Here is a 25,301-nt window from a genome sequence, read left to right as displayed (position 1 = left end):
AGATTAAGTGAGATATGTAAAATTGCATTTTAATGATTGCTTTTCAATTACATTTGACATAAAATCCTCACCAAACAATTTTCAAGTGCTAAAATGAAGAAATGTAAATAAAATATAAAATGAAAATACGAAGAGGTTTTAGGGGGAAGATGGCTTCTTTTGTTACCGTGTAAAAATGTTGTGCAATGCTTGTATTAATTCTGGTGAACCAACTATTTCTCTGTTCTAGAGTCACTTTTCATGCCAGCTGTTGGAGGTGAAACCAGAGACGGAAGCTACAAAGAAGTTTAATGCTGCTTTCAAAATAAAAGCATAATAAAACCAATGAAAAAAATTGGCGCATTTTTTTCGATTCCATGTAAATACAACATTTGTTTTTTCTGCATTTTGTAAGCATGTATTTACTTAAATACACTTTTAACGTGTAGTTTAACGTATGTTAAAATGTTGACATTGTTATATGTTTTTTTTTAAAATTATCTAAATGAATTTAAAATAAAAAATACAATCAAATAAAATTAATCAAAGACAATTTATTGATCACAGAGGAAAGTGACTTTCTTGGAATATCTTTCTGACATTATCAATGTATCAATTTCAATGTATTTTGTCCATATTTTATTTAAATATGTTTTGATTTCATCTTTTCATAGGCTGGACTTCAAGTAGAACAATCAACGCAAAAATTTGATCTTTATTATAGTATGTATCATGTAATATATTATGATAACAACAAATTGTATAGCATTTAAATCCCATATATAAATAAGCAAAATAGATTTTTTATTTGATCTGTCATTTATTGCCATCAGTGATAGTGTAGTAATGGCAGTGGTTAGTGATGCCTGTGGTTTAGCTTGAAGAGCCCAGAGGGAAGCTGTGCTCGTTGGTGCGTGGGGGCCGCCTGTGGAGTAGCTGTGCGTCCTGCCCTGTTGGTTTCTGCGTGCTGTCAGAGCCCCGCATGTCGTGGACCTCCACCCTGCGCGCCTCCAGCATGTGATCGGCCCGATGCTGCGGGGACGATGACGGGACGATACCGTAGCTGCATGGACTGACTGCTGATATGAAATGCATGGATTATGGGTCGGATATTGGTGTGTTGTAAAATCCTACTTCTTCTCATAGTTTGTGTGAAATCATCGTTGGATGACGGCGACGACGCGTCTTGTGATGGAGCGTTTGATATCTACTTTGTCTTAGACCGGTGAGTAAAGGCAGATTCCCAACAGGGACACAGTGTCTGAATTTAATATTCCTAACCAGTGAAGAGAGTCTGGACTCTGTCCTTTCCATGTATGGCTGTGTTTAGTTGTTCACGTCTCTCTGTTGCTTTCCTGCACTTTATTTCAATCTTGCCTAAGAAGAAATTGTTTGATGTGTAGTCTTATAAAACGTTTCCGGACATACAGTTGATCCATTCAGCGTACTATTTTTATTTAATATGTGTAAAGTACTAAAAAAAAAAAAATCTGTTCTGTATTCTTCGAAAGCAACAGAATCAGTCGACCACCGCCCAATTCTGCTTTTATTTATCATCATATCTATAACAATATGAATATCTGGATAACATTTAAGATCAAATGAGATTTCCACCTAGTTTGTAAGTTTCTGTATTAGAATTATGTGCTTTCATTGAAACTTTGACCCACTTGATGAATTTCATCCAAACTTAATTGACAGTAGATGTACTGTATTCAGATTAAATTTAATTTAATGGATTAATGAATTTGTATGCTTGATGTGTCATTTTTGTTTTTGCAGATCGGGCAGTGTGTCGGGACACTGGCATGAGATCTATGGATTTGTGGAGCAGCTCACCAACAGGTTTGTCAGGTAAATAAAGCAGGAGTGTGCTTTTAATTTCATTTCCTTCTTAAGATTTAAGAAGAAGAAAACAGACAGTAGCACAGAAAAAAGGAAAACCAGTTTTACTAAGCATGAGCTAGATTATTATAGCAGAAATTTAACCAAAGGCGGGGGGAAAAGTTTATTTAAAGACTTAAAGCTGTTAAAGCTCTTTAAATTACAGTATAAATAATAGTAACGAATAGAAAAGTGGGACGTGTCTATTTTGGGCAGCAGACAGCATGGAAGGCCACCAACTGTTCTGAAGCCCTCTGGTAATGGGGTGTGTATGTGTGATATCTTTAGGTTTAATAGCGTGTTACTAAATATAACAGCAAAACATTGAGCCAGATGTTGAAGTTGTTGCCGACCACAATAGGCATCCTGTGTGTCCCCCCCCCCCCAATCATGGGCCAAGGATCAGAGCGAAGAAGCACCGCTGGCAGTGTTAGGGTTCAGTTCACTGCTGAGTGAAGATCCCAAATTTAAGATTTACCAGTCTGTCCCTTCAGTGTCATGTAATGGAGATGTTTTTACAATAAGGGCATAAAATGTTTATTTATTAATGTTTTGGAGGGTTTGAGACATAAGCTATGAGCAATCTCATTTAACCTTTCAATGTTATCTTAAATGAACCAACAACAAAATCAAAGATACAGTTCATATCAGAAAGAACACCAAAACCATAAGCGTCATACTTGTGCACCAACTAGAGAGCACAACATTTTTCACACTCAGGTATTCTACTCAATATTGATCACAGTAGTTCTCCTCCCCCTCAATGACACTGCTCGAAACCCCACAGGTTTCACATGGAGTGTAGGTCAGATCCCATCATTAGGGGTGCATGTCTCTAAGTTCTCAGATGATTGTTAATTGTCTTGACCTGTACAGAAGTATTTTGGGGGGCAACGGTCTCTGCTACCATAGAGATGACCTTAGAACCTGTTTATGAAATGCAGCAAGCAGATACTGAATGTTTATCCTGATGCTGGGTCGTTACTGAGGTTAACCAGGGTGTGGATGATCTGTTGCTTCTGACAATTCCTATTGTAACTTCCAATGGTTTTTCATGTCAGAGATCCTTATTAGATTTGAATTTATTGCTATACCACAGATCATCAGTGAAAGGAAACAGCACAGATAAAATACTTCACAGTATATAAAGAAAAAACATCCAAAATGAAGGACAAATGTAATCCTATAGGCATTCATGTTTTGATTGGTTTTCTCATATTTTTCAGTGATCCCAACAGGAATATTTTTTTGTTAAATTAAATTCGAAGCCCACTCTGTACAACATGCAGAAATGTAGTTTTGGGTATTGTGAGGGATTATACATCCAGAACCTTTTTCTATGTGTTTGTGTTCCAGTCCCAGGATGAGGGTGTCCTACATCGTCTTCTCAGGCAGAGCAGTCGTAATACTGCCTCTAACAGGAGACAGGTACCATCTTCACTCCCTGACCCATCCTCCTCCTCCACTTCCCTCACTGAAAAAACAATATCATAAAGCAACATAATTAAATCAGGTTTGTGGTGCAGATCTGAGATTGATGAGGGAATGAAGAAGCTGAGCCAAATCAAACCTGCTGGTGAAACGTACATGCATGAAGGCATGAAAGCTGTGAGTAGGCTCCACTCCCTCCCTCTGAACTTACCGGCTGTGAATTTAGGACAGTGTTTATAGGACATATTCTTAAACATTAAACAGCTTGTTATTGTCACCTTATTCTATTCTTCTCAGTATAAAGCATTTATTAGATTTATATTTTGCTTGTCCTTTTTCTTTTCTGTAACTCTTTGCTGAAACCAGGAAACAGAATTTCCCTCGAGATTAATAAAGTCCTGTCTTATCTAATCTAATTTTATTTTAAGCAGCACTAGTGAGGTCTGGCAAAAATATTTCAGCAAACCAAAACACACATCAGTTGAAGTGTCTTGATACTTTCACAGTGAAACATGTGAATGACACAAATGTACAACTGAGGCCATTCGACGTTTTTCAGGTCTCTGATCAGATGAAGGCACAGACTTCCCCGTCATCCACCATCATCATCGTCCTGACAGACGGCAAGCTGGAGGTCTACCCTTTTGAACTGAGTGTACAGGAGGTATCAACACACACACACACACCAATCACCCACACAGATATAAATTGTATGGGATTTGACATGACTGAAATGGCTTTGTTAGAGTTTAAGTAATATTTAGTTCTTTGCTTGTCAGTAGAAGCAGCATTTGAATCAGGGCTTTGTGTTGTGTTTTCCAGGCTGACAAAGCCAGAGGGTTTGGAGCCAGAGTGTACTGTGTCGGTGTCATGGACTTTGACCACAAACAGGTAGGATGGCTTTCTCTGTACTTTCCCTCACTGGTCTGTGAGAAATAACATTTTTGTTGCTGATAGTGCTAGTTGGGTAAAAACTAAACCTTTTTTTTCTTTCCTGTGTGAGTGTATCGTAGTCAGTCCTCAGTCGAAAGCTGTTTTTGGCTCAGATTTATCACCTTGATCTCATTGTTTATTCTGTTTTCAAGCAGAACCTCCTAAAGACAAAATAACAAGCAGCTGCAAGGGTTTTGTATTTAATGGGTTGTGTTGAAATTTGAACGTAAAAGAATATGTTTCTCTTTTTCGCTGATTTATCCTCGAAGCTGTTATTGTTTGAGTGCATTTGTGTCTGTGATGTTTATATTAGTACTGTGATATTTGAACTCTCAACCAATCAGCATCAAGTCATTTCTAATAAAAAATGAAATTGCATTAACTTAAATAAACATAAACATAAATAAATATAAACACTAAATACTAACAATATTTATAAATAAATAAATAAATCCCCTGTCCTGTCTCTATTAGAAAATGTGACGTTGTTACAGCATTTATCTACATAATGATTATTACTAAGCACATCAGAAAAGATGACATGTGCAGGAAAGGCTTCAGCAGTTAGCGGATGTATGAGTTTACTGCTTGAGTGTGAAGGTTGGTCTCAAGAGGAAATAATTACATTACTCTGTAATTAGATGATGCCAGATAAGCTTCCTGTTCTGCTGTCCAGAGCTTTCATCTCCTGCAAAACAATGTTCTCTACCTAAACGCTGCTGAAGCTCTGGCTTCAGAACCAACGGATGTCCTCCCAGAGAATGAATGCTGAAACATAAAGTTGTTTATATGAGTTCCTTCATTCAAAAGATTTTCAATTCTCAGCTTGCTGAAATTGCAGATGGCACAGACCAAGTCTTCCCAGTGCTGTCAGGGTTTCATGCCCTCAAAGACATCGTCAGCCAGGTGAGGTCTCATCGCTTAGAACAATGCACAAAGCCTACCTTTCAGTGTGAGGGTGGTATTGCTGTGTGAGTATACACTCACAACCTGAGCTGTTATCTGTGTGTGTACTCAGATCCTGAAGCAGTCCTGCAAAGACTTTTTCACAATAGAGCCATCGAGTGTTTGCGTAAATGGTGAGTTAGTCAGGGAGACTCTTTGCAATGAATGTTACAGTGGAAAATCAATTACTACTACTTCCTCTTAGCACTTCTTGCAGTTGTTGTTGACATTTGTCCTTTTAACTGTTGATATTATTGCATGTTCTCGTGATAGTATTTAGCTCGAAGCAACACTGTGCCTAAGAAGCCTCTATGGATGTTGGTCTCATTCGTTTTGTATTGAACACGTTGACTTTTTTGATGACTGTTTGTGTTTGTTGCTAACTATATGCAACATTCTTACCAGGAAATGTGTCTGATGTTTCCCAGAATCCTTCAATGTGGTGCTGAAGGGCAGCGGATTCAGAGGATCCAGGAGGACAGAAAACATGATTTGTTTCCTTACTGTTAATCAAAAGACGTACGGTCAGTAATAATAACAATAATAATAATGATAATGGATCAGTACCTCCATCCCACTTGAGACACTCATGACTCACACACACCAGTCAGCTAACACACAACTGACGTTTCGGTGCCAATGTTAAATATGCACCTGTGTGTGCTCACTAATGATCATGTGGTCACAGCTTGTCTCAGAGTGACTTCATTTTTGAAGTAAAATGTGATTCTGTGTGCAGATCACTGTGCTGCAACTGAAGGTCAGGGTTGTGACACTGGCAGCTTTTTATTTTCTTCATCAGAAGAACAAAGGAGTGTATTATGTGGAGCAGAGGGAGATCTGTCTATCTCATCTCATTCAACTCATTCATCTCCTTTAAAAGAGGGGATGGGGGTCGCTTTGAGGACATGAATGTGCGACTGTACCATTACTTTCCTCTTCTTTCCAGCCATTTTATTGGAATTCCCCCCCCCCCTTTTTTTTTTTTACTGTTGCTCCATTGTTTTTAATTTTTATTTGAAAAAGTCTCAAGAAGGATCGATACAAAAAAAACTTGGTTGTTTATTTCGGTAATAATGGTTAGTCGAGGAAGCAAAGCATTTTTAATTCTAAAAAGATGCACTTTCTCTTGTTTGAATGATGCAATGCTAAGACTACATACTGAGCTGTTATTCATTATCCTCCATTATCTCTGCTGAGTGCACAAAGAAAGTTACTTTTTGATGTGTGTACTGAATTATTTGTAACTCACTCCTGTGTTTGTGGGCAGTAAAAGGCCTCAAAGTTTCCCTGTTTCTGTTTCTCCTTAGACCAGAGGCCAATAGTAGTAAATGACGGCCATCTGCTTTGCCCAGCTCCTTTGCTGCACGAGGTCGGCCAGTAAGTCACACACACTCGCACACAGAGGCACACTGTGGGAAAAAAATAAATAAGCACTACATATGATAGACATGCACAGTTCCTGTAGAATAGAAAATGTTTGATGATGGTGTTTGTGTGTGTGTGTGTGTGTGTGTGTGATGGCATGGTATATTGTCGTAGCTACTGATAATAAACAGGCATCACAGGACTTTGTTCGTCTGCAGCTGACAAACCACACGCGTGTTTGAACACTAAAAATAGTGAGTGACGCCCTCACGCCAGTCACATGGGAGCTTTTTGCCCTCTCTGTCCTCGTTTTTCTCATTTAGTTTCCTTGTTGTGCAAAACTCTAGAGATTTAATTATCAAGAGCTGTGAGTTTGTTGAAAATGCTGTTCTGTGCCTCAGCAGTCATTTGTCTCACTGTTTACTACACACCGAATAAAGAATGAAGCATTTCTGAAAAGCAATTTGGGATTAGAATATTTTATAACATCAGTACTTAGGCATTTGTCTGGCAGCCAGTGGCAAGCAAGGGTGTCAAAACTGGTGTTTAATAACATTTCACAACGCTGATGGATCAAAATGCCTTTTTTCAGTCATTTGAAAGGAATTCTGCCTTTTTTTAATATATATATATAAACTAAAACAATTCATTTATATCTGCTGATGCAATCTTCAACATTTCTTTCTTTATCTGATCATAACACACGACTTTGAATTTAGAAGCTAGAGATTCATCATGTGTGGAACAGAGAGAAGAACCAGAGCGTGTTTGCAGAGGAAATATCTGAGTGCAGCTCAAAGTCTTGGATGAACTGAAGCCAAATGGACCAAAATATCTCACTGGCATTTAGAGTGTGAGCCAGAGCTGATTTATCTTTACTGTCTCTCTCTCTCTCTCCCCCTCTATCTGTTCCACTTTCCATCACACCTCACCTTCTCTGTAAGACCCCCCCTCAAAAGGACAAAGATACAGCATTCTCATTTGAGTTTAATCTTGGATCTGAAGACTGTTTTTACTAAAAACTATAATGGCAAACACCAAAATTTGGCCTCAAAATGATAATAAAAAAATATATATGTGGCAAACACTTCCTTTTTCAACAAGTCAGTTTCTTTGAGCTGGAAGGTCACCAGGAAAACTGATAAGGTTACCAAGGAGTGTGGCCTTGAGGTAGTGATTTTCAAATTCTGAAGTTGATTGGCATGTAAATAACAATTGGAAATAAACTGTACTGTTGCCCCCCCCCCCACATATCCAGTTATTTCACCCTAACTGTCTCTTGTCAATCGCAGGTGAATGTAGTCGTCTTTTTCAAAAAAGATTTCTTATTGATCATATATTAGGAAGAATGTAATAAATCCAAAAGTGGTGGTAGAATCCTCAGCTGCCATAACAGCATGCAAAGAGGGTTGCAAGCGATCATCAGAGTTAAAGTGTTCATGAATACCTGTACTTCTGTGATTGACAGCGAGATTGACTGATTTGTGTGTAGACGGTGAATAAACACTGTAAGAAGTTTGTGGCTTGCAGGGACCAGATATATTAACAATACAAGTAAGCTTCACTGCATCGCCATGATTATAGTGTACGTCACATGCAGCTGCCAAAAGATGTGCAGGAGACGCTTCTTCCTCCTCTGAAGAGATTGTTTTTTGTTCTTCTGTCAAATCGTTGCAGATCCGTTGAAGTGCTGGTGAGCCTGAACAATGGACAGTCCTACATCTCCAGTCCCCTCACCATCTACGCTACAACGTGTGTGAGTAGAATCATTTAGTGTAAGACAAAGGATGTCTAGCGTACTTTGTGTAGCTGATTAGGATGTGTTGACTGCAGTCAGACGGGACCTGGGTGTTCTGGTTGCTGCTGGCTCTGTTGCTGCTTCTGGCTTTGGCTTTACTGTGGTGGTTCTGGCCTCTCTGCTGCACTGTGGTGAGTTTATAGTCTAGAAATGTGTGTACACCCCCAAATAAGATAACACAGAATTCAGTTCTATTGTCAGTAATGGAGGTATCACCACACAGACAGTGTGACTAAGTGACTGTTTATTATGCAGAAAATGTTTTTCCTTGCAGGTGATTCGAGACCCACCTCCCTCTCGCCCACCTCCCCCACCTCCTCCCATTGTGAGTAGATTTCATGTTACTGTCTGTGGGTGGGGGTATTTTATCGGCATAAGTTTACCAATTCTTCCTGTCAGTCATAACTCATGCTACTCTTTTGACCTCACCTGCTTTTTAATTAATGGAAATATTTTTAATCGACACCCACGAGTTTTAATACAAGTGCTAAAATAATCTATTTACACCATCTTGTAGAAAGCTAGAGTAAAAATAAGAGGGCTTTTGAAATTATATTAAGCATATCATCTTTGGTGGTAGGCATGGTGGCACAGTGTTGCTTCACAGCAAGAAGGTTCTGGTTTAGGATGGATGGATGTGATTAAAAAATTACAAATTTTCCTGGTTTGAGTCCTCTACATGTGTGTAAAGTGTTCCAGATCCAGATTATAGTCTAACCACGATCTTTATTATGGAAAGGATCACGGGTCAGGATACAGTAACCAACAGGGCCGGAATCACAAAACTGCCACTTAGCTGAGATAATTGGATTTTAAATAAGAATTATCCAGATGTGGTTTTTGCCAGATGTGTAGGATTATTTTTAGAGTTTAAAATGTTATTTCGGTTTATTTTTTCTATTTTTAAGGATCCAGAGGAAGACCCTCTACCTAAACACAGGTGGCCCACAGTCGATGCTTCCTATTATGGAGGCAGGGGTCCTGGAGGAATAAAACGCATGGAGGTAAATCAAAATACAGTACAGAAAAAAAAATTGTGTCAAGTATCCATGTTCACTCTTGTATTTTTTTGTCCTATTTTTCATAATTTTCATGTGACGAACTAAAAACATTCTGACTTTTGTGGTTTGGTTGGTTTGAAGGTGCGCTGGGGCCAGAAAGGCTGCACAGAGGAGGGGGCACGGCTGGAGAAAACCAAAGATGCTGTGGTGACTATGCCAGAGGAAGTGGAGGAACCAATCGTACCCCGACCCCCATCCCGACCTCCCCCGGTCTACACCCCCTCATCACAGAAATGGTACACTCCTATCAAGGTGAGAATATCCTTGTTGCTATTCCCTTTGTCTTTGGTGGTGCTCCTCTTTAATGTGTGAGCCTCTCTTGAGCAGGTTTACACATTGGCAGATATTTTAATGCTTAAATGCTTGTATTATGCGTGTATTATTTATATTGAATGAAATGAAAATTATTTGCATTAACCTCATTTGGCTCAACCTATAGGGGCGTTTTGATGCATTGCTGGCCTTGCTGAGGAGACAGTATGACAGAGTGGCAATCATGAGACCGACATCTCAAGACCAGGTAGGAAACATCTGCAGTGTTTCCCTCTTACATACATTAAACACTCCCGCTACACAACAGGAGTTTGGCTGGGTTGCAGAAGACAAGGTTTTAGGGATGATCTTGCTGGTTAAATACTGTAGGCTGAGGAGAGAACATGGAACGGGTGTGTAGGTGGGTGTGGCTGTCGGTGGAGGGAGAAACCAGAGCAATTCTGAGGCCATCTACGGGAAAGACAGGATAAGTGGACTGAATTTGCTTCAGAAGACGAGGCACAGAGGTTGACTGACTTTCTGCTGTTGATCACTTTTGGATACTTTTATAGCCCCACTGTCTGCAACACTAAGCACAAAAACATTTTGTACCTTGAAGTCTCACTAGTTAATGTGATTAGGAAATGGATACGCCCACTCCTCTTACTAGTAATTTGATTATAAAGAGAATAATATGGCCCAAAGTCCCTACTGTAATTATCTCCCCACCAGACAAATGACAGTCACATCCATTCAGCTGTGTGTCCTGGAAGCCCTCCTGTAACTTAGTTACACTGAAGGAGCTGAGTTCTACTTAAGGGGCAGTTTAAATCTAAGTGCCTTTTTCTACAGGATGTTGTATCAATACATCAATACTTATTCTTAATCGGCTTAAAAAATTTTAAAGAAAGATTTTTATAATAATACATTAATAATTGACACATTAACTTGATGATAATGAGTTGTATGTAATGCATATTATTAACACATTGCATGAATTGTCTTACATATGTTGTCTTTTGTCTCCAGGGCCGGTGCGTTAACTTCACCAGAGTTCAGAGGCACTGATGTTTAAACGTGAGGATCAACACTTTTCATTTTGTTCAACAGTTTTTCCAAAGAAAACTTTTTAAGACTCAGTGTGCGATGTAAATAAATGTTTACCTACATTACGGTGTTGGTCATTACACGTATGGATCTTTAACCTGTTGACGATTTGCCTTTGTGCTCTTTCAAAACCAAACCAGACACTAAAATACTCAGTTATACTGTTTATTTGAAAGGAAAAAAATATAAAGCTCTTATCACAAAGACTTCAGTACAAATACGTCTACACAAATGATACACAAAATAGATTGAAAATAGCATATATGAGAAAACATTTACTTAACAGATCACGTCACCACAGCCAAGACGAAGAGTGAGATGAAGATTCTGTTTGTATTGAAGCTGTACATTTGCACATCAGTTTTGCTATGCAATCACTCACAAAAAACATCTTTGTCAAACACTGTGTAAGAAAATAGCTTACCGATGCAGAGCGAGCCAACCAGCAACAAGCTCGAGGTGAAACTTCAGAAAAAGTACATAAAGAAGAAACAATTTTACGTTGTGATACAAAATACGACTTAATACTGAATAGAAAAACACCTTGAGATGAGTCACATAACCCTATAATGAAAAAACCACACAAAACACACTGAAGTGCATTTGATTTAACTTGCATGATTAGCACAATTTTGCGTCACCAACACGCATTAAAAGTGCGCACGTCACATCATGTTCGAACCAAACAGCATGATTTATGAAAGTAGTGTCTGTAAAACAACATGTTACGGATGCACCAAGCTGCAATTTGCATGTTAAGTGACTAAAAGCCACAAATGACCAGGAAATAGACGGAAAGTGTTACCGTGTGCAAACAGCAAATGGATTTGATATGGAGCATTGGCTGTAAAGATGTTGAAATCATGCACTTAACAAGACGTCAATGCAAATGGAGCACTTCCAAAAGCAGCTGTTAGTCTGCTACTTATAATACAGATCGATGATCACCACCTCTTCCTGTCACGATGGATCTTTCTCCTCTCTCTGCGGTTTTTGACTCAAGTCATAGAGAGGCGGTGCTTATGTTGCAGCATGATCAATCAGGTGCATATGTGTCTCTTTTAGAGACAAAACCAGCCCTTCGTTACTCATAGTGCAGGTCCTTCTGTGGCGTGATGCCGTTGCTGTCATGATGGAGGTCCACTGGAGGTATACACATCGTCCATAAATGTTCGGCAGCCATGTGAAACCCTCTAAGTGCTTTTGACAAACTAAAGTTGATCCAAATGAGTAGTCCAAGCTTTCTTCAGATTCATATATTGCCCATTAAGGCTTAGCGGCGCTGAGGACTATGATAATAGCTTCAGTACTGAGGTGCTTTGGCACAGGATGAATCTTAATAAGGATTGTTGCACTGATCTGATTTATGAATCATTCATTGTCCTTCAGAGCTCAGACAGCTTGTGAGCTCAAAGCCCACGTATTCTAATACATCCTTCTGTTCATCTGTGACAATATAAGTCCAGATGCGTTTGCTGGCCTTAAAATTGGTTAATTAGCGTGTAAAAATATGTCCGTAAGATAATATTTAGAGAGCTTTAGATGTATACTCCCGATTCATTTACAGTCTGTAAGGTGGAGAGGAGAGTCGGGCTCTTAGGATCGATTCTCTCGATGCAGGAGGGAAGATCTGGAAAATCACACACAGAAACAGTTAACTTACTTATTACAAACTACAGCTGACATGAATTGCGGTTGTTGTGTGCACCTACCTAAGAGACCTTCGGCTGTCTTTCTCCATGTTGTTCTCAGGACCTTCACTCTCATATGAGGCCAGATGCAGCTCTGCAAAACAAACAGAAAGATAAAACCTGAATTTAATTTGTTCTCTCATTTGGTGGCAAACACTCACATTGTGTGCAATTCATATCCATGACTGATCAAATACTGACCATCTTCACTGAAGACTGGCGTGGTAACGAGGTACTGGAGAATGCGGCGGTCTCTGTCAAAAGGACAAATCACCTGACGCCAAACCAGGAACTCGCTCACCTGCTTCGCTAGCTCCCACAGTTTCTGTTGGGACACACCAACAACAGATTTTATGACAGCATTCTAATTATAATGGAATTATTGCACCAATAAACAAAAGGAATAAAGGAGAAGAGGACAATTTGAAGGAAAATAGATGTAATGTTCTTTATGGCCACATGGGGGTTTATGAAGGTGAGTGAGTACTGTACATGACGGGTTAGTCTCCTGTCAAAGCTTGATCTACTGTGCAGCTGTAGCTCACTTCTTCATGTTCAAATGATGTTATAGCACAGATGATTCATTCCAACACAGAATGTCTTTTTTTTTTAAAACAATCTGAGGACTGACCTCAAAGTTGATGTGTCCATTGGACAGCCTGCTGGCACAGCCTTCATTCAGGAAATAGATATCCTTAATGAGGAGGCTGAAGAAAGGAATCACAATCTGGACAAGAAACACATTTTATCAAACTTATGTCATATAGTCGAGACATCTGCAAGAATCCTGTGAATCTCTCACCTTCTCCTGACTGCTGTGTGCCATCTCTGACCTCTGGGTGGCGCCACGGAGTGCTGTGCGGTAGTTGCTGAAGTTACTGGAGGGGTCCATCTGATGCTGAGTGATCCCAAACAGAGCAGGCATTCATCAAACACGAACACATACACAAATTGTAACATAAAATCTAACAAGAAGCATCACAGTGCAGTTTTCTTACCTCAAGAATTTCAAACTTGTCAGTGTTGACTTTACTCCAGGTCTTCTTCAGTCTGGCGACAGGACTCATATTCATCCCAGCTGAAATACACAGTAGTTATCATTAAACAGAGTATTTATAGAGCCGGATCTGAGATAAAGAGGTAGTGCTTCAATTCTCCAATGACTATGTACTTCAATTAAATACTTTTTTAGCTTCAACACTAGCTGGCAAGGTATGTGTTCATTTCATTCATTAGTTAATTGGATATTAAACAAAGAAACCAGAATTCAAATCAAACTGTATACTTAAAAAGTGGAGTAGGAATTTAAAATTAGGTAGAATATCACAAACATTTAGCCACAGGAGTTCCCCTTTATTGGGAAAGTGTGCTGCTTTAATGTCTGCTGGCAAAAAGTAGATTTCCTTATCAAATACTCACTGATGATGGCCATGAGGGAGTTGAAGTTGCCGATGTTGAAACACTCCTGAGCCACATCAATGAAGAACTCTATAATCCGTGCTCGGTGTTTCTTCTTCACGGGCTGTGATGAGAGAACACAGGAAGTAAATCAAAGGATCTCAAATTACTTAAATATATGCCAAATCTTTCCCTGATTTATTGTAGTAAATACATAGTTCAAGTAGAAACCAAATACTGTTGTTTCTGCAGGACATGTTTTATGTTTTTGCTTTACTGCATTGCAAAATTACTCATATCAAACTTTAAATGGTAAATGGAAACTGAAACCGGCCCAGGAACAAAAGCTCTGCTGTATGTCCATAGTTCACAGTTTCTGAATGAATCTTTATTCGTCCTTTAAAAACAACGTACCATACAGATCTCGGTGGCCACCAGGTAACTCAGCCTGTTGAACCAGTTGACGTAGGCCTCCAGATTACTGGTTTTACGCTTCCGGAAGAAACCCTAAAAGTAAAAGGTAGGGGACGGTCAACACACATTTAAGTCTGACTGAAAGGACGTTCGTATAATTTTTGTGCCACTTTTTCTACATCACATATCTGTCTGTACTGACTGCTTTTAAAGGAAAAGGTGTCAAAAAGTACTTTATCAATAGAACACATACAAAAGAAGAACCAAGACCTGAATCTAACTATAGTTTTATTTTCTAGATCCTTGAATAAATTATTAAGTGTAAAAATGGTAAAGCTAAAAAAGGACTCAAGGTGGCCTGAGAAGCTTTTGTTGAGTCTTTCAACTGGGTCTCATGTTCTTCATTGTGGTCTTCCTGAGCAATAGTTCACCCAGAGAAGTACAGACATGACTGCACAACAAATGATGCCATGGAGAAGATAAGAGTTCCAGAAGAAGATAATTGAGTCTGAATTTGTTTAAATATTCTGCAAGTATGCATTTTGTCATACTCTGTAATTTCAACAGCGAACGGGTCTTGACAGCCTTCACACCCCCACACAACCTGTGGACATGCGCAGCCCTTCATCTCGTTTATATTTGGTTTGGGGTTTGTGTGAGATACTCCCTGTTAAACTTGTTTGTTACTGGCATCTATTTATATGTGAGCATTATAAAAGCCTTGTATAAATAACCCTGACTTTGCCGTGATGATGCAATGCAAGAGATTCATGACTCTATTAAACGCTTATACAACAGTGGCAGCCCACTCCACTCCGGTCTTACCCCTCCACACTTCAGGACCCCTTATTCTGACTCAACTGCTCTTTTACACAAAGCGGATCTTATATAATTGCTGTAGCACCAATGAGGGCAAAGACACAACACGGTCTCACACAGCGGCTGAATGCTTTTTCCTCAGCAGCTCTGCTTTCATACGATCCTTCATCAGCGTCACAGGACACTTAGGAGGGAGAGAGCTCTTCAGATACTCTTAGACCTGTTCAGACTGGAGCTTTCATTTGGATTTTGTTCATTTAAAAATAAAGCTACAAAAATTCTACTAGTCAGATGTTTAATGTGGTTTCTCAAGTAAAAGTAAATTAAGTTAAGTTAAACTGAAAAAGACCACAAATTACACTGAAAATAGACCCAAATAAAGACACTTGAAATCAAAATAATTACTTAAATATGACTGTGATCTGAGACTTTTTATCAACAACTGAAACTTCAGAAGACTAACAAAATAAACTCCTGTGAAGAAACATATACGTTTTATGTTTTATTTTGGATAAGGAATAATGTTTAATTATAATTGAAATTTTTTGACCTGTAATGTTCAAAAAGACTCGGTTGTACCTTGTGGTTCTCCAGCGGATCCTTCATGGCAAACGTCTGGATGAACTCCTCTGGACCGATAAAACTCAGTCTGTCCTGGAAGTAGAATACAGACAAAACTATTAGTTCAATGAAAGGGCGATGAATAAGATACAGGATGGAGAGAACTACAAAGACATGACAACAAAATTGGAGATGATGATGGAAAATGTCTGTGGAAGGAGCGCTCAAACCACGATAAAGTTTAACTGAAAAAGCAAAAACTGGCAGCTCAACTGTGCTTTAAATACAAATTGCTATAAATAGTGATACACCACTGAAAAAAATTCATCCCTACATAAAACAACGCTATAAATAACACACGAACGGCGTTTATAGCTGAACAGTAAAATTAAAAAATCACAATCGTAAAACAAAACTCAGTCAACACACAAACAACTTCGCAGTTTGACATTTTCATTAAACCCAAACTCAAACATTCCTAATAACAGCTTTAACACCATTAAACAGATGAATTCTTTACATTTATATTACCGAAACCAGCCTGTGAAATTACACATAAAAGTAACACAAAAACACATGACTGCACTTGTGACATAGCATTAAGAAGAACCTTTGTTTAGCCAAAGGTTCTTCTTCACCTCCTCACCAGTTCAATGTGTGTGAGCTGCTGGGCTAGGATGAACGGGTCATCACACACACTCATGACATCACTGCGCTGACCAGAGGCCTGTTTGGTCTTCAGGGAGGCGGGCCGCTCCATCGCTGCCGTGTTGAGCGCAGCGACGGCTTCCTCGTACTGGCCGAGAGCAGAGAGGCGTTTGATGAGCCGCTGAGTCATCTGCTGCATCGCCCGCCAAGAATACTGAAGACATGATGGGATACGACAAATGACATTTAGGCTTCTCTCATTAAACATCTCAATCAACAGACTCATGTTCAGATTTAACGGTCATGTGTGGTCCTGCACAGAATTGAGCTATAATGCAACTAAATCTGAAATCTGTGTTTATTTGAGCTTTAAAATGGAATCAGGGTATCTGACACTGACCTCGTCCCCTCGGGCAACGTGATGAGTCATGTCTTTGAGGCAGCGCATCATCCTCTCGTCCCTGAAGTCGTACGGAAACGTCTCCGTCCACTCGGTCAGCAGCTGCACCAGTTTTGGAGCCACCTCACGGAAACGGATCTGGAAAAAAACCAAGTATGGATCAAATCTGCACTGACAACCTCAAGACCGTTGCGTCTCAAACAACACGACAGAATTCAACGTGATCTAAAGTTTCATTTATTATTCCCTTTAAATGTGTTTAGTGTTTTAATTTTCATTTGGTCCTGTGAGTTTGAACAACAGTCTTTGCTTATGTAACAGTTGATTTCTATTCTCTCAAAAATTCCATGTGCCTATGCATGAAAGATCATAACAGAGGTAAAAGAAGAGCAACAGTTGATCACTCATTGCCAGGATCTGGTATTTTTTTGGTGAGTCATGCTATAAAGGTTGAAAAACAAAATAATCTTCAGACATTCTTATTCATAATCCGTCAAATAATTCAGTTAAATGACATAACTTTGGACGAGCTGTGCTGTGCTCTCTTCCAAATACCAGTCATGATCTGAAATCAACAGTAAGGTATTTATCAATTTTATTGATTGTCAGAAATTCTAATAAAACATGCTGCAGACAATAATATTGTTAGAGTTTAAATAAATACTCATTGTTTTAAACAACGACGAGTTTCAATTCTTATATTACCAAATATATCAGATGAAAATCAACCCACAAACATCACGACTGTCACTGCTGTAACTGTCTTTCTCAATATCGACCAATCAAAACATGCATCACTCAACCCCTGATGTAGATCAACCATCACGCGTGTGTGTTTGTGAATGTTTGCGTCTCATCTGCCTACCTTATCCAGCAGGATGTCTCCAGACCGCTGCTGCTCCACACACAGGTGACACACCCTGGTCATGAGCTCAAACGGGTGCAGGAAGAGGCGTGAACTCAACAGGAAGGTGAACACGTATGACCTCTGACGGTGAGGAGACGAGACGGTTCTCAGAGGAACGACAGCGACACATAAACAATACATTACATTTAGTTTTTTGGTACTTACATCAGGGTAATAGTCAACTGTAGGAACCAGGTGCTGGATCAACGCCTCAAGAGAAGCTGAAACCAAGCTGTTGTCATGGTAACACATCTCCCCATAGCTAGCAGTAATGGTGTGTCCATAAAACCGGCCTTTCGCTGTAACAGAATTGCTACGACACGACGGCTCGCTGCTGCTGCTGCTGTGGCGGAACGTCCGTCCGGGACAGGAAGTGGGGTTCTGGCGTGGGCTGTGCGGCTGCGGCGACGAGTAAGGGTTCTCCGACACCAGGCAGCTGGTGTGGTAGTGATGCTCCTTGGCAGTCGCAGACGAGACGGAGGAGCTGCGGTAGGAACTCTGAGGCTGCGGGATGTCGTAGGGGTTTTCTGTAGGGGAGTAGCAGTCGTGGTAGATACTCTCCTTCACTGGCTTGGGGCCGCCGCCGTTACGGTACGGGCTGTGAGGCTGAGGATGATTGTTGTTGTTGCTGTAGGAGCTGAACTTTCCAGCATAAGGAGTTGTAGGAGGCATGATGAGCTGGAAAAAAGACACAAGACAGTGGGTATTATGGATCAAATGTATGTATGACAGTTAACCGATTAAAAACCTTTCATCATATAGAGATAAAATGATGTAAATTGCATAATGAAGGTTATCCCATTGATTTGTAGCATTGTCTATGAATCATCAATGTCCTCAAATGTCTACATGTGTCGTGTTTATTACAGAATGTACTGTTTTTGACACCTCTAAGAGATAACATATCTTTATCTTTAGGTATTTGACAAAATATTACAATGATTCATTCATTTTATTATCCACTTTTTCCTCTTTTGTGGGTCGTGGGGGTTGCTGGAGCGTATCCCAGTGCACTTACAGACGAGATGCACAACACCGGTGCACCGCAGAACCACACAAAAAACAAACAATTACTCATGCACTAAGTCAGTGACAGAAAATACATCATGAAAAAACTGTTGTTGGTGCACAGGTGGAGGGGGGTTACAGCACAGACCCAGTGTTCTATTTTCTCCATATTTGTTGTCAAATAAAAAAAATACCTGAAAAATAAACTCTCAAGCAGCATGATTCTGAATTTGTGGTTCCTGTTTGAGAAATTAAAGATATGGAAATGGGAAAAAAGAGCAGACAACTTCAAATAATTCTCCATTTCCCATGATACAGTTCGCTGACATGTTCATATCAGTTTATTCTCCAACCAATCATCTAAAATGTAATTGATTTATTCAACAGTTAGCTTTTCCCATCTTGATCGATAATGTACTGATTTGTAGAGTTTTCGCTGCAAATTGATCAGTCTCTCAATGTTACAAGTCATATTTTAGGTGAATCAAACATTGTGACGTCAAATTCAGGCTATTGGTTTCCTACGCTCATCACATGACGCACGCGCCACCTTCCTCCCTGGGAATGATTCTTCTGCTACGGTCAGATGTTGTGAAAATATCAGTTTTGAGTCACTTGATCCTGCAAAGCAAAGACTTAAGAAACATGTCTGTAAAACTAATTATACTTAATCATATAATTTTACCCTTCCTCTGTTTTGACTTTGAACTGTTGAAAGATCCCTCCTTGTGAAACTCACTTTCCCTAAATGTTATTTGATGGTTAAGGAAAGAAAAAAAGAAAAAATACAAATAAGCGTTTTAAGCAAAGGCTTCTTCGTTCTTGCTTCATATTGTCACATACCTGGCGCTATTTTCTGGCACCAAGGCTGCATGAGGAAAAAAATAATAATTTGGCAACAGATGGATGATCTTAAGATGCCAATTCTATTTTGTTGTAATGGTGGAGATGATTGGATTGGAGTGAGGTAAGCTGATCCCAGATCACCGCTGAGGCATGCTTTAACTCTGGAGCCCATCTTTATCCGGCTACTGTTATCTGTCTAGGAAGCACAGACCAGCGTTAAATCACGCTCATGCACACAAAACCTACATGGTTACACACATCGAAGCCCAAAAACAAAACCCCTGCGGGACTCCAGCCGTCTTTTCTTTGTCCATCTCGGTGCCGACAGAGGTGTGTCTGCCTGAGCCAACATCTTACACACACATACACACACACCCTTGTCCACCGTGGCGCCTAGCCCCATGCCGATATAATCCAAACACACACATGTCACATATAAACAAATGATGGTTCGAGACGCACACACACACACGTATACCACAGTGCCTGGCCTCATGCCAGTGTAAGCCCGTCCAGTGCCAGTCTGTCTTCTGAACTCTGTGATCCGTGCCTGCTGTTTTCCTTCAAACTCGGTTAAAAGATTACAGTAGCTTCAGCTTCCTAAAAAGTTACTGTGTGCAATCTGGAACAGTGTGGCTGAGACAGGAATCTACACAAGAGGTATTTACTCCAGTCTGAATGCTGGATTCTGCATTGAAAAGTTCCCAAACACAAATGGAAACATGTCAAAAATGTGAAACTAAAATCGCTTTTTCCAGACTGACTTCCTTCCAAAGTTAACTCTTCGGATCGTCTGCGGCTTCCGTGCTGCAGCGCTGAAATCATAGGTTGGACTCTCTACGGTCGACTTTAATGATGATGTTGGCCACATAATTTCATATTGAGAGCATTGTTTAAATTCTCTTGTTTGTAAACTTTCATAATTGCAGCCTTACAAAGGACTTTGGTGTGATAATAAAAATACAAGAAAAAAGCAGAAATGTATGTCTCTGGAAGAACTTTGCACTACAAAAACCCACTAATATGCAGTTTCATGAATGCACGGTTTGATCCTGCACTTAAAAAGAAGTGCATTTCCCCTTTGACTGCCATCAGTGGTGTGACGTGACAGAACAGACAAATGGCACTGAAAATGCCTTAACCTGGTTCAACAAAAGGTTAAAAATGCAGGCAAAATATAAGATTAAACTTAAATTTGTGGTTTAGTCAATATAATATAGTGGGTTTGTGAAGATGGAAAACTTAAGCATCCAGTGAATCCATGAAAAATTATTTAGATACGTTTTGATCAAGTTACTGCTGCTGCTCATCCATCAGTTTTGGATTAACAGATGAAAAAATGTTTCCATTTTGTTCATCTTTATAGGCATTCTCTTTCTATAAATTACATAAAAAAAGGTTTTAAAAAAATGCACCCAGCTAAGCTGAGGCCAGTTGTAACAATGGGGGAAACAGAGGGGGAGGTCTCCAACCATAGATGTATTATCTATCCTGTCATGGATTTAACAGCCTCAATAAGACCCCCAGGAAGAGCTCACAGCAGATCAGAGCAGATCACACACACACACACACACAGCAGCTTTCACACACTCTGCTTCCACCGCCGGCCCGAGTGACGCCCTGCCTCTGTGGGGCCCGGATCGCTTCCACATCACTCAAACTAGCAGAGCTCTCGTCTGAGATGTGTCAAAGATTATTAACACCTCGACAGGCGTCGTCTGAAGTGAGGTAGTGCACCGCCATTTTTATTTGCCAAGTGGAGTCAAAGTAAAGGAGCGTATTGAAATGTGCATATTGACACAGGCAGATAATACCGCACGTGATTCCAGGTCTTCAAGGTCAAGCACTCATTTAGAGGAAACATCCACGGCTCACAGCAGGCTGTAAAACGTAACCATATAATCATTGCGTGTCGTGTCCAAGCACTCTGCAGCTAACTTGGTCAATCCAAATTGTAGGTATTCAAAATCGGCTGACCGAGTTACACAAACACCCTGGTGCTTGACCGTGAGACAAACTAATAGGAACAACAGAATGAATATGAGCAAAAAGGACTTCTGACCTATTTTTGAGAACTAAAAGGAGGACAAGTGGTCAGAAATCAACCTGATATTAGTGTGTATTGATTATCCTGTCGGAGTGTAATTATCTCAAGTGACTGTAAAGCATCTGAAGAGGTCCAAACAAATCATGATGAGTTTATTTCATCAATTCCACTGAAGCTGCACTCAATGTGTAAAGTTCACCATGTAAATTAACACTTCATGAGAGAGGAATACTCAAGAAAAGGACCTGTAAAACAATTAACCAAAGGGCAATGTGATGCTATCTTTGCCCAACATTGCACTTGATGTACTTTGACAGTAATTAGGTGCCATAGGTGTTAGTCTGAGAGGGAACGTTCAACATCAGTCTTATCCCCCGCAATAAAACAGGTTGAAGTCTAGGCTGTGCTCATATAATGTATTATCTGTTGTGTCACAGCTGCACACAAAAACTTTTTACATGGACAAGATTCCATCATCTAAAAACCCAACAACCAAATAGCACCAAAAAAAAACAACCAAACATCCAGGGTGAAGACCTCTCATTAGTCCAATTTTTTTCCTGGAGGGAGGATTTCATTCACTGCTACTTGAAAGATTTCACTCCCAAGTTTTGATTTATTGCTTCCTGTAAGAGTAGCAGTGAGTATGCTTTGGCATGAGGAGGTCACGTAGGCCACATAAGGTGATCTATGAGACTTCAGTTAATGAGATGCCTCAAATGTGTCCTGCTGGAACCTTTACAAACTCAGATCTGCCTGATGCAACACATCTTGTTCACAATGATGAACTGTGGTTTGAATTAGTTGGTGTGTCATCCTACTTGTTATCTCTCACCCCATGCCATCGCCTACAATGAACTCAGAGTTGAAATGGAAGGTACCTGTGGCATCTCCTTAAAGTTGTGGCTGCTGAATGTCTTTCTCAGCCTTTGGTTGGATTGTCAACAGGATTATGCAAAAAAGTGCTGACCGGATTTCCGTGGAACTCCGTCGGAGGATGAGTCTTAGGCCGGAGTAATCCCAATTAGATTTCTGTGCACTTCCAGGGAACACGGGTGTATAAATTGGACACTGGTGGGGCCTGGGCCAAGGAAGCTCAATAGATAGGTAGGGTTGTACGACCTCGGTCAGTTTCCATTGTAGTTCAGTACCAGGAAATGTTTGGGCTTTACAAGTAGGAACAAGGAAACAAATTTGACTTGAGCTAAAACAATCTGTCACTGTTTGGAAGTCACTTCAATGTTCTGGTTATTTTTCACGGAAGTACTAAAGTACAAAATATGAGGTAGTTTCTTCCCTTCAAAATATATTCTTTAACTCTGGAAAACAAAACAATACGGGCTCTGGGCCGTGTATCAAGAAAATGTACTCTCAATGGCTTCGTCTGTCTCTTCTTTTATTTTCATATTCGTGATTGGACATATGACTGAACTTCATGAACAAAACGCTGAGTCTGGATAGTATTTTGTCCTAGTTGGCTGTTCAAGCAGAAGGAGCGACATACTGTACCCACAACCTCCACCACAGTTGGCATGTTTGAGACCAAGACTCTGCACAATCAACACCAGACTTCAATCACCTGACCAAACAAGCCAAACTAAAAGTAGGAAACACCGCAGAGCTCAAACAAACTGCTTCGCTCATGCTTGAGTAAGCGTATGCGGTCAGACAAGGCCTGCAGCTCCTGTCAAAATACCAGATGCTGAGACTAGTTTAAAAAGCTGCACCTGCTGAACCAGATCAGATAGAGGGGCGAACAGAGCTGGACACACACACACACACACACACACACACACACACACACACACCCGGCTCAGATGGACTGAGCAGATATGCAGATTGAAACTGAACCAGTACCATTCCTGTTTTCCATCTTTTTATTCTCAGACACACTGCATTCAAGCATGAGTTTATTTGTGTGTAGCCTGTCCACACACACACACACACACACGAATACACACACACAAACACTCCTTCAGTCACCCACATACACCTGTCCCTTGTATGAGCTGATAGGCTAGTACAGCATTAACCCAGAGTCAGAAAGGATAAAGACACATTATCTCCTGTGCTTCTGGGATATCACAAACCTCAACTCTCTCACACAGACACACATTCTCTCCTGTCCATAAACCTGCTGATCACACACACACACACACACACACACACACACACACACACACACACACACACACACACACACACACACACACACACACACACACACACACCGCTGCCTTTCCGTGCAACAGGAACATTTCAAAGTTGTGTAACAAATGGACTTAATCTGCCAATGCTCCCATTGTTGCTTGAGAATGCCCCTGTGTTTACTGTTAAATAGGTTAAATCCATTCATTTTGGGCTGATTCAGGTAAGCTTGTAAAGTAAAGGAGATTTATGGCATTATTTCAGCAAATTAGGAGCCTTTTGTTTTATATATAGAAACGCGTGGGGAATAAAGCCCTTTAGAGTTCATTTGGCCAGAAGTACACAATCTCTCTCAGTCTTTCTTGTATTTCAGACACAGACACACACACACACACACAATCTGTTATTATCTCTCCAAGCCACAATGCCTGGTCCACATTACGGGTTCCTGCCTGAGTCATAACACAGTAAAAAGTAAAAGCTGAGTGTGAAACAGCCCTGCTGTGTAACCCACACCGAACCATCACTGGTGCTGGTGGCTTTGTGCCTGACTGCCAGCCTATTAATAAACTCACATGGGTGATAAACAATAACAACAACAAATGCAGCCAGGAGAAAGAAAATAGAAACTGGGGACGATAAGGTTACCATTATTTTATTCAAATTTTACGAGTATAATTGATTAAATGTAATTATGCATAATAGTAATTAGATTATTCTTAATCTTATCTTTACGGTAACGTCAATATTTTTTTTAAAAAGAATTAAATAACATATTTGACTGCTGTAAAAAATAACTTTCTGTGCATAAAACCTAATCAGATGAAGAATAAAGTTTATTTACGATAAATTACCACTCCATCCGCACCCTGAACAACTTACGTCTTTATGGATGCGGCTCAATGTCCGGAAGAAATGTCTTTCACTGACCACTGCACTTGCAAAAGAAGAATCGAACCTATTCCAACTTCTTGTGTTCTCCGCTCCGGTTGAAGATGCGCATCGAAACCCAGACAAGTATTTCACCACCGCGTCTGCACCGCGTCTCGCTTCATGGTGTCTCCGCTCCGGATCAGTCAATTCAAACCAGCACCGATGTACTGAGACTCACAAACGAGGCGTATTCAAATGACTTCCAGAGAGCCGGGAAAACTAACCAATCGCAGCGCGGGGGTGGGTGCCTGTACGGGCGGTGTGGACCAATTGGGATGAACGTGACGAGAAATCGAAATCTTTGTGGATTCTGATTGGCTGGTCTGAGTTCCGCCTGTTCGACCGCAGTCAAAAGAAGCGAATGTTTTTGTTGGAGAGCTGAAGTATGGAAGGTGTAAGGTTTCCTGAGGAATGCGAGCGTGTGTGGGGCTCAGAAATCAAGTTTGTTAAAGTATAAGCTCATGAGCTGGTTCCCAAATTTGTATAGAGTCGTTCATGTCATGAATCATAGCTGATTCACCACACAAGATTCACAAATATAACATTCAGGTACAATTGGTTGTAGTCCTAACCATATCACTTCATGTTGTATCCTCACAAATAATCCACCATCCTAATGATTTTCCTCCTCAGCACTGCATTGGAATCAGGTCGAATTGGATGGATGACTTGTTTAAATTTCCTCCAATAAAGGTAAATATAGTTTATACTTCTCAGTGAACA

General features: G+C 40.2%; 2 protein-coding genes across 2 annotated transcripts; one reads left to right on the top strand and one right to left on the bottom strand.

Annotated features, from left to right (window-relative positions):
* Positions 1 to 898: 898 nt before the first annotated feature.
* LOC137608027 (anthrax toxin receptor 2-like) lies at positions 899 to 11,165 on the top strand. The gene is made up of 17 exons (XM_068334006.1): positions 899 to 1,204; positions 1,762 to 1,833; positions 3,220 to 3,291; positions 3,390 to 3,471; positions 3,854 to 3,958; positions 4,117 to 4,185; positions 5,053 to 5,133; positions 5,246 to 5,306; positions 5,601 to 5,696; positions 6,483 to 6,552; positions 8,218 to 8,296; positions 8,374 to 8,469; positions 8,613 to 8,663; positions 9,247 to 9,342; positions 9,481 to 9,651; positions 9,839 to 9,919; positions 10,681 to 11,165. Exons 1-17 carry the CDS (start codon positions 1,080 to 1,082, stop codon positions 10,717 to 10,719), a joined length of 1,446 nt encoding a protein of 481 aa, XP_068190107.1. The 5' UTR covers positions 899 to 1,079; the 3' UTR covers positions 10,720 to 11,165.
* On the bottom strand, positions 10,908 to 24,741 carry LOC137608026 (ras-GEF domain-containing family member 1B-B-like). The gene is made up of 14 exons (XM_068334005.1): positions 24,528 to 24,741; positions 17,762 to 18,274; positions 17,555 to 17,677; positions 16,690 to 16,827; positions 16,288 to 16,503; positions 15,660 to 15,734; positions 14,262 to 14,354; positions 13,869 to 13,971; positions 13,448 to 13,527; positions 13,252 to 13,347; positions 13,081 to 13,176; positions 12,651 to 12,774; positions 12,471 to 12,543; positions 10,908 to 12,388 (listed from the first exon to the last, which is right to left on the bottom strand). The coding sequence occupies exons 2-14, from the start codon at positions 18,266 to 18,268 to the stop codon at positions 12,355 to 12,357; spliced, it is 1,758 nt and encodes a 585-aa protein (XP_068190106.1). The 5' UTR covers positions 18,269 to 18,274; positions 24,528 to 24,741; the 3' UTR covers positions 10,908 to 12,354.
* Between the last annotated feature and the right edge of the window lie 560 nt (positions 24,742 to 25,301).

Source organism: Antennarius striatus, chromosome 15 (assembly GCF_040054535.1).
Source record: "Antennarius striatus isolate MH-2024 chromosome 15, ASM4005453v1, whole genome shotgun sequence".
NCBI lineage: Eukaryota > Metazoa > Chordata > Actinopteri > Lophiiformes > Antennariidae > Antennarius > Antennarius striatus.
The sequence above is the reverse complement of the archived record's forward strand: the minus strand, read 5'-3'. Positions and strand labels throughout refer to the sequence as shown.

Excerpts from the sequence above, each read along its gene's own strand:
- LOC137608027 (XM_068334006.1), top strand. The coding sequence starts at position 1,080 with ATGGGTCGGATATTGGTGTGTTGTAAAATCCTACTTCTTCTCATAGTT. Across the intron at positions 3,472-3,853 it reads TGCATGAAGGCATGAAAGCT|GTCTCTGATCAGATGAAGGC; the intron begins GTGAGTAGGCTC and ends GACGTTTTTCAG. Across the intron at positions 3,959-4,116 it reads TTGAACTGAGTGTACAGGAG|GCTGACAAAGCCAGAGGGTT; the intron begins GTATCAACACAC and ends TGTGTTTTCCAG.
- LOC137608026 (XM_068334005.1), bottom strand. The coding sequence starts at position 18,268 with ATGCCTCCTACAACTCCTTATGCTGGAAAGTTCAGCTCCTACAGCAAC. Across the intron at positions 17,678-17,761 it reads CAGTTGACTATTACCCTGAT|AGGTCATACGTGTTCACCTT; the intron begins GTAAGTACCAAA and ends CCTCACCGTCAG. Across the intron at positions 13,528-13,868 it reads CTCCCTCATGGCCATCATCA|CTGGGATGAATATGAGTCCT; the intron begins GTGAGTATTTGA and ends TGTGTATTTCAG.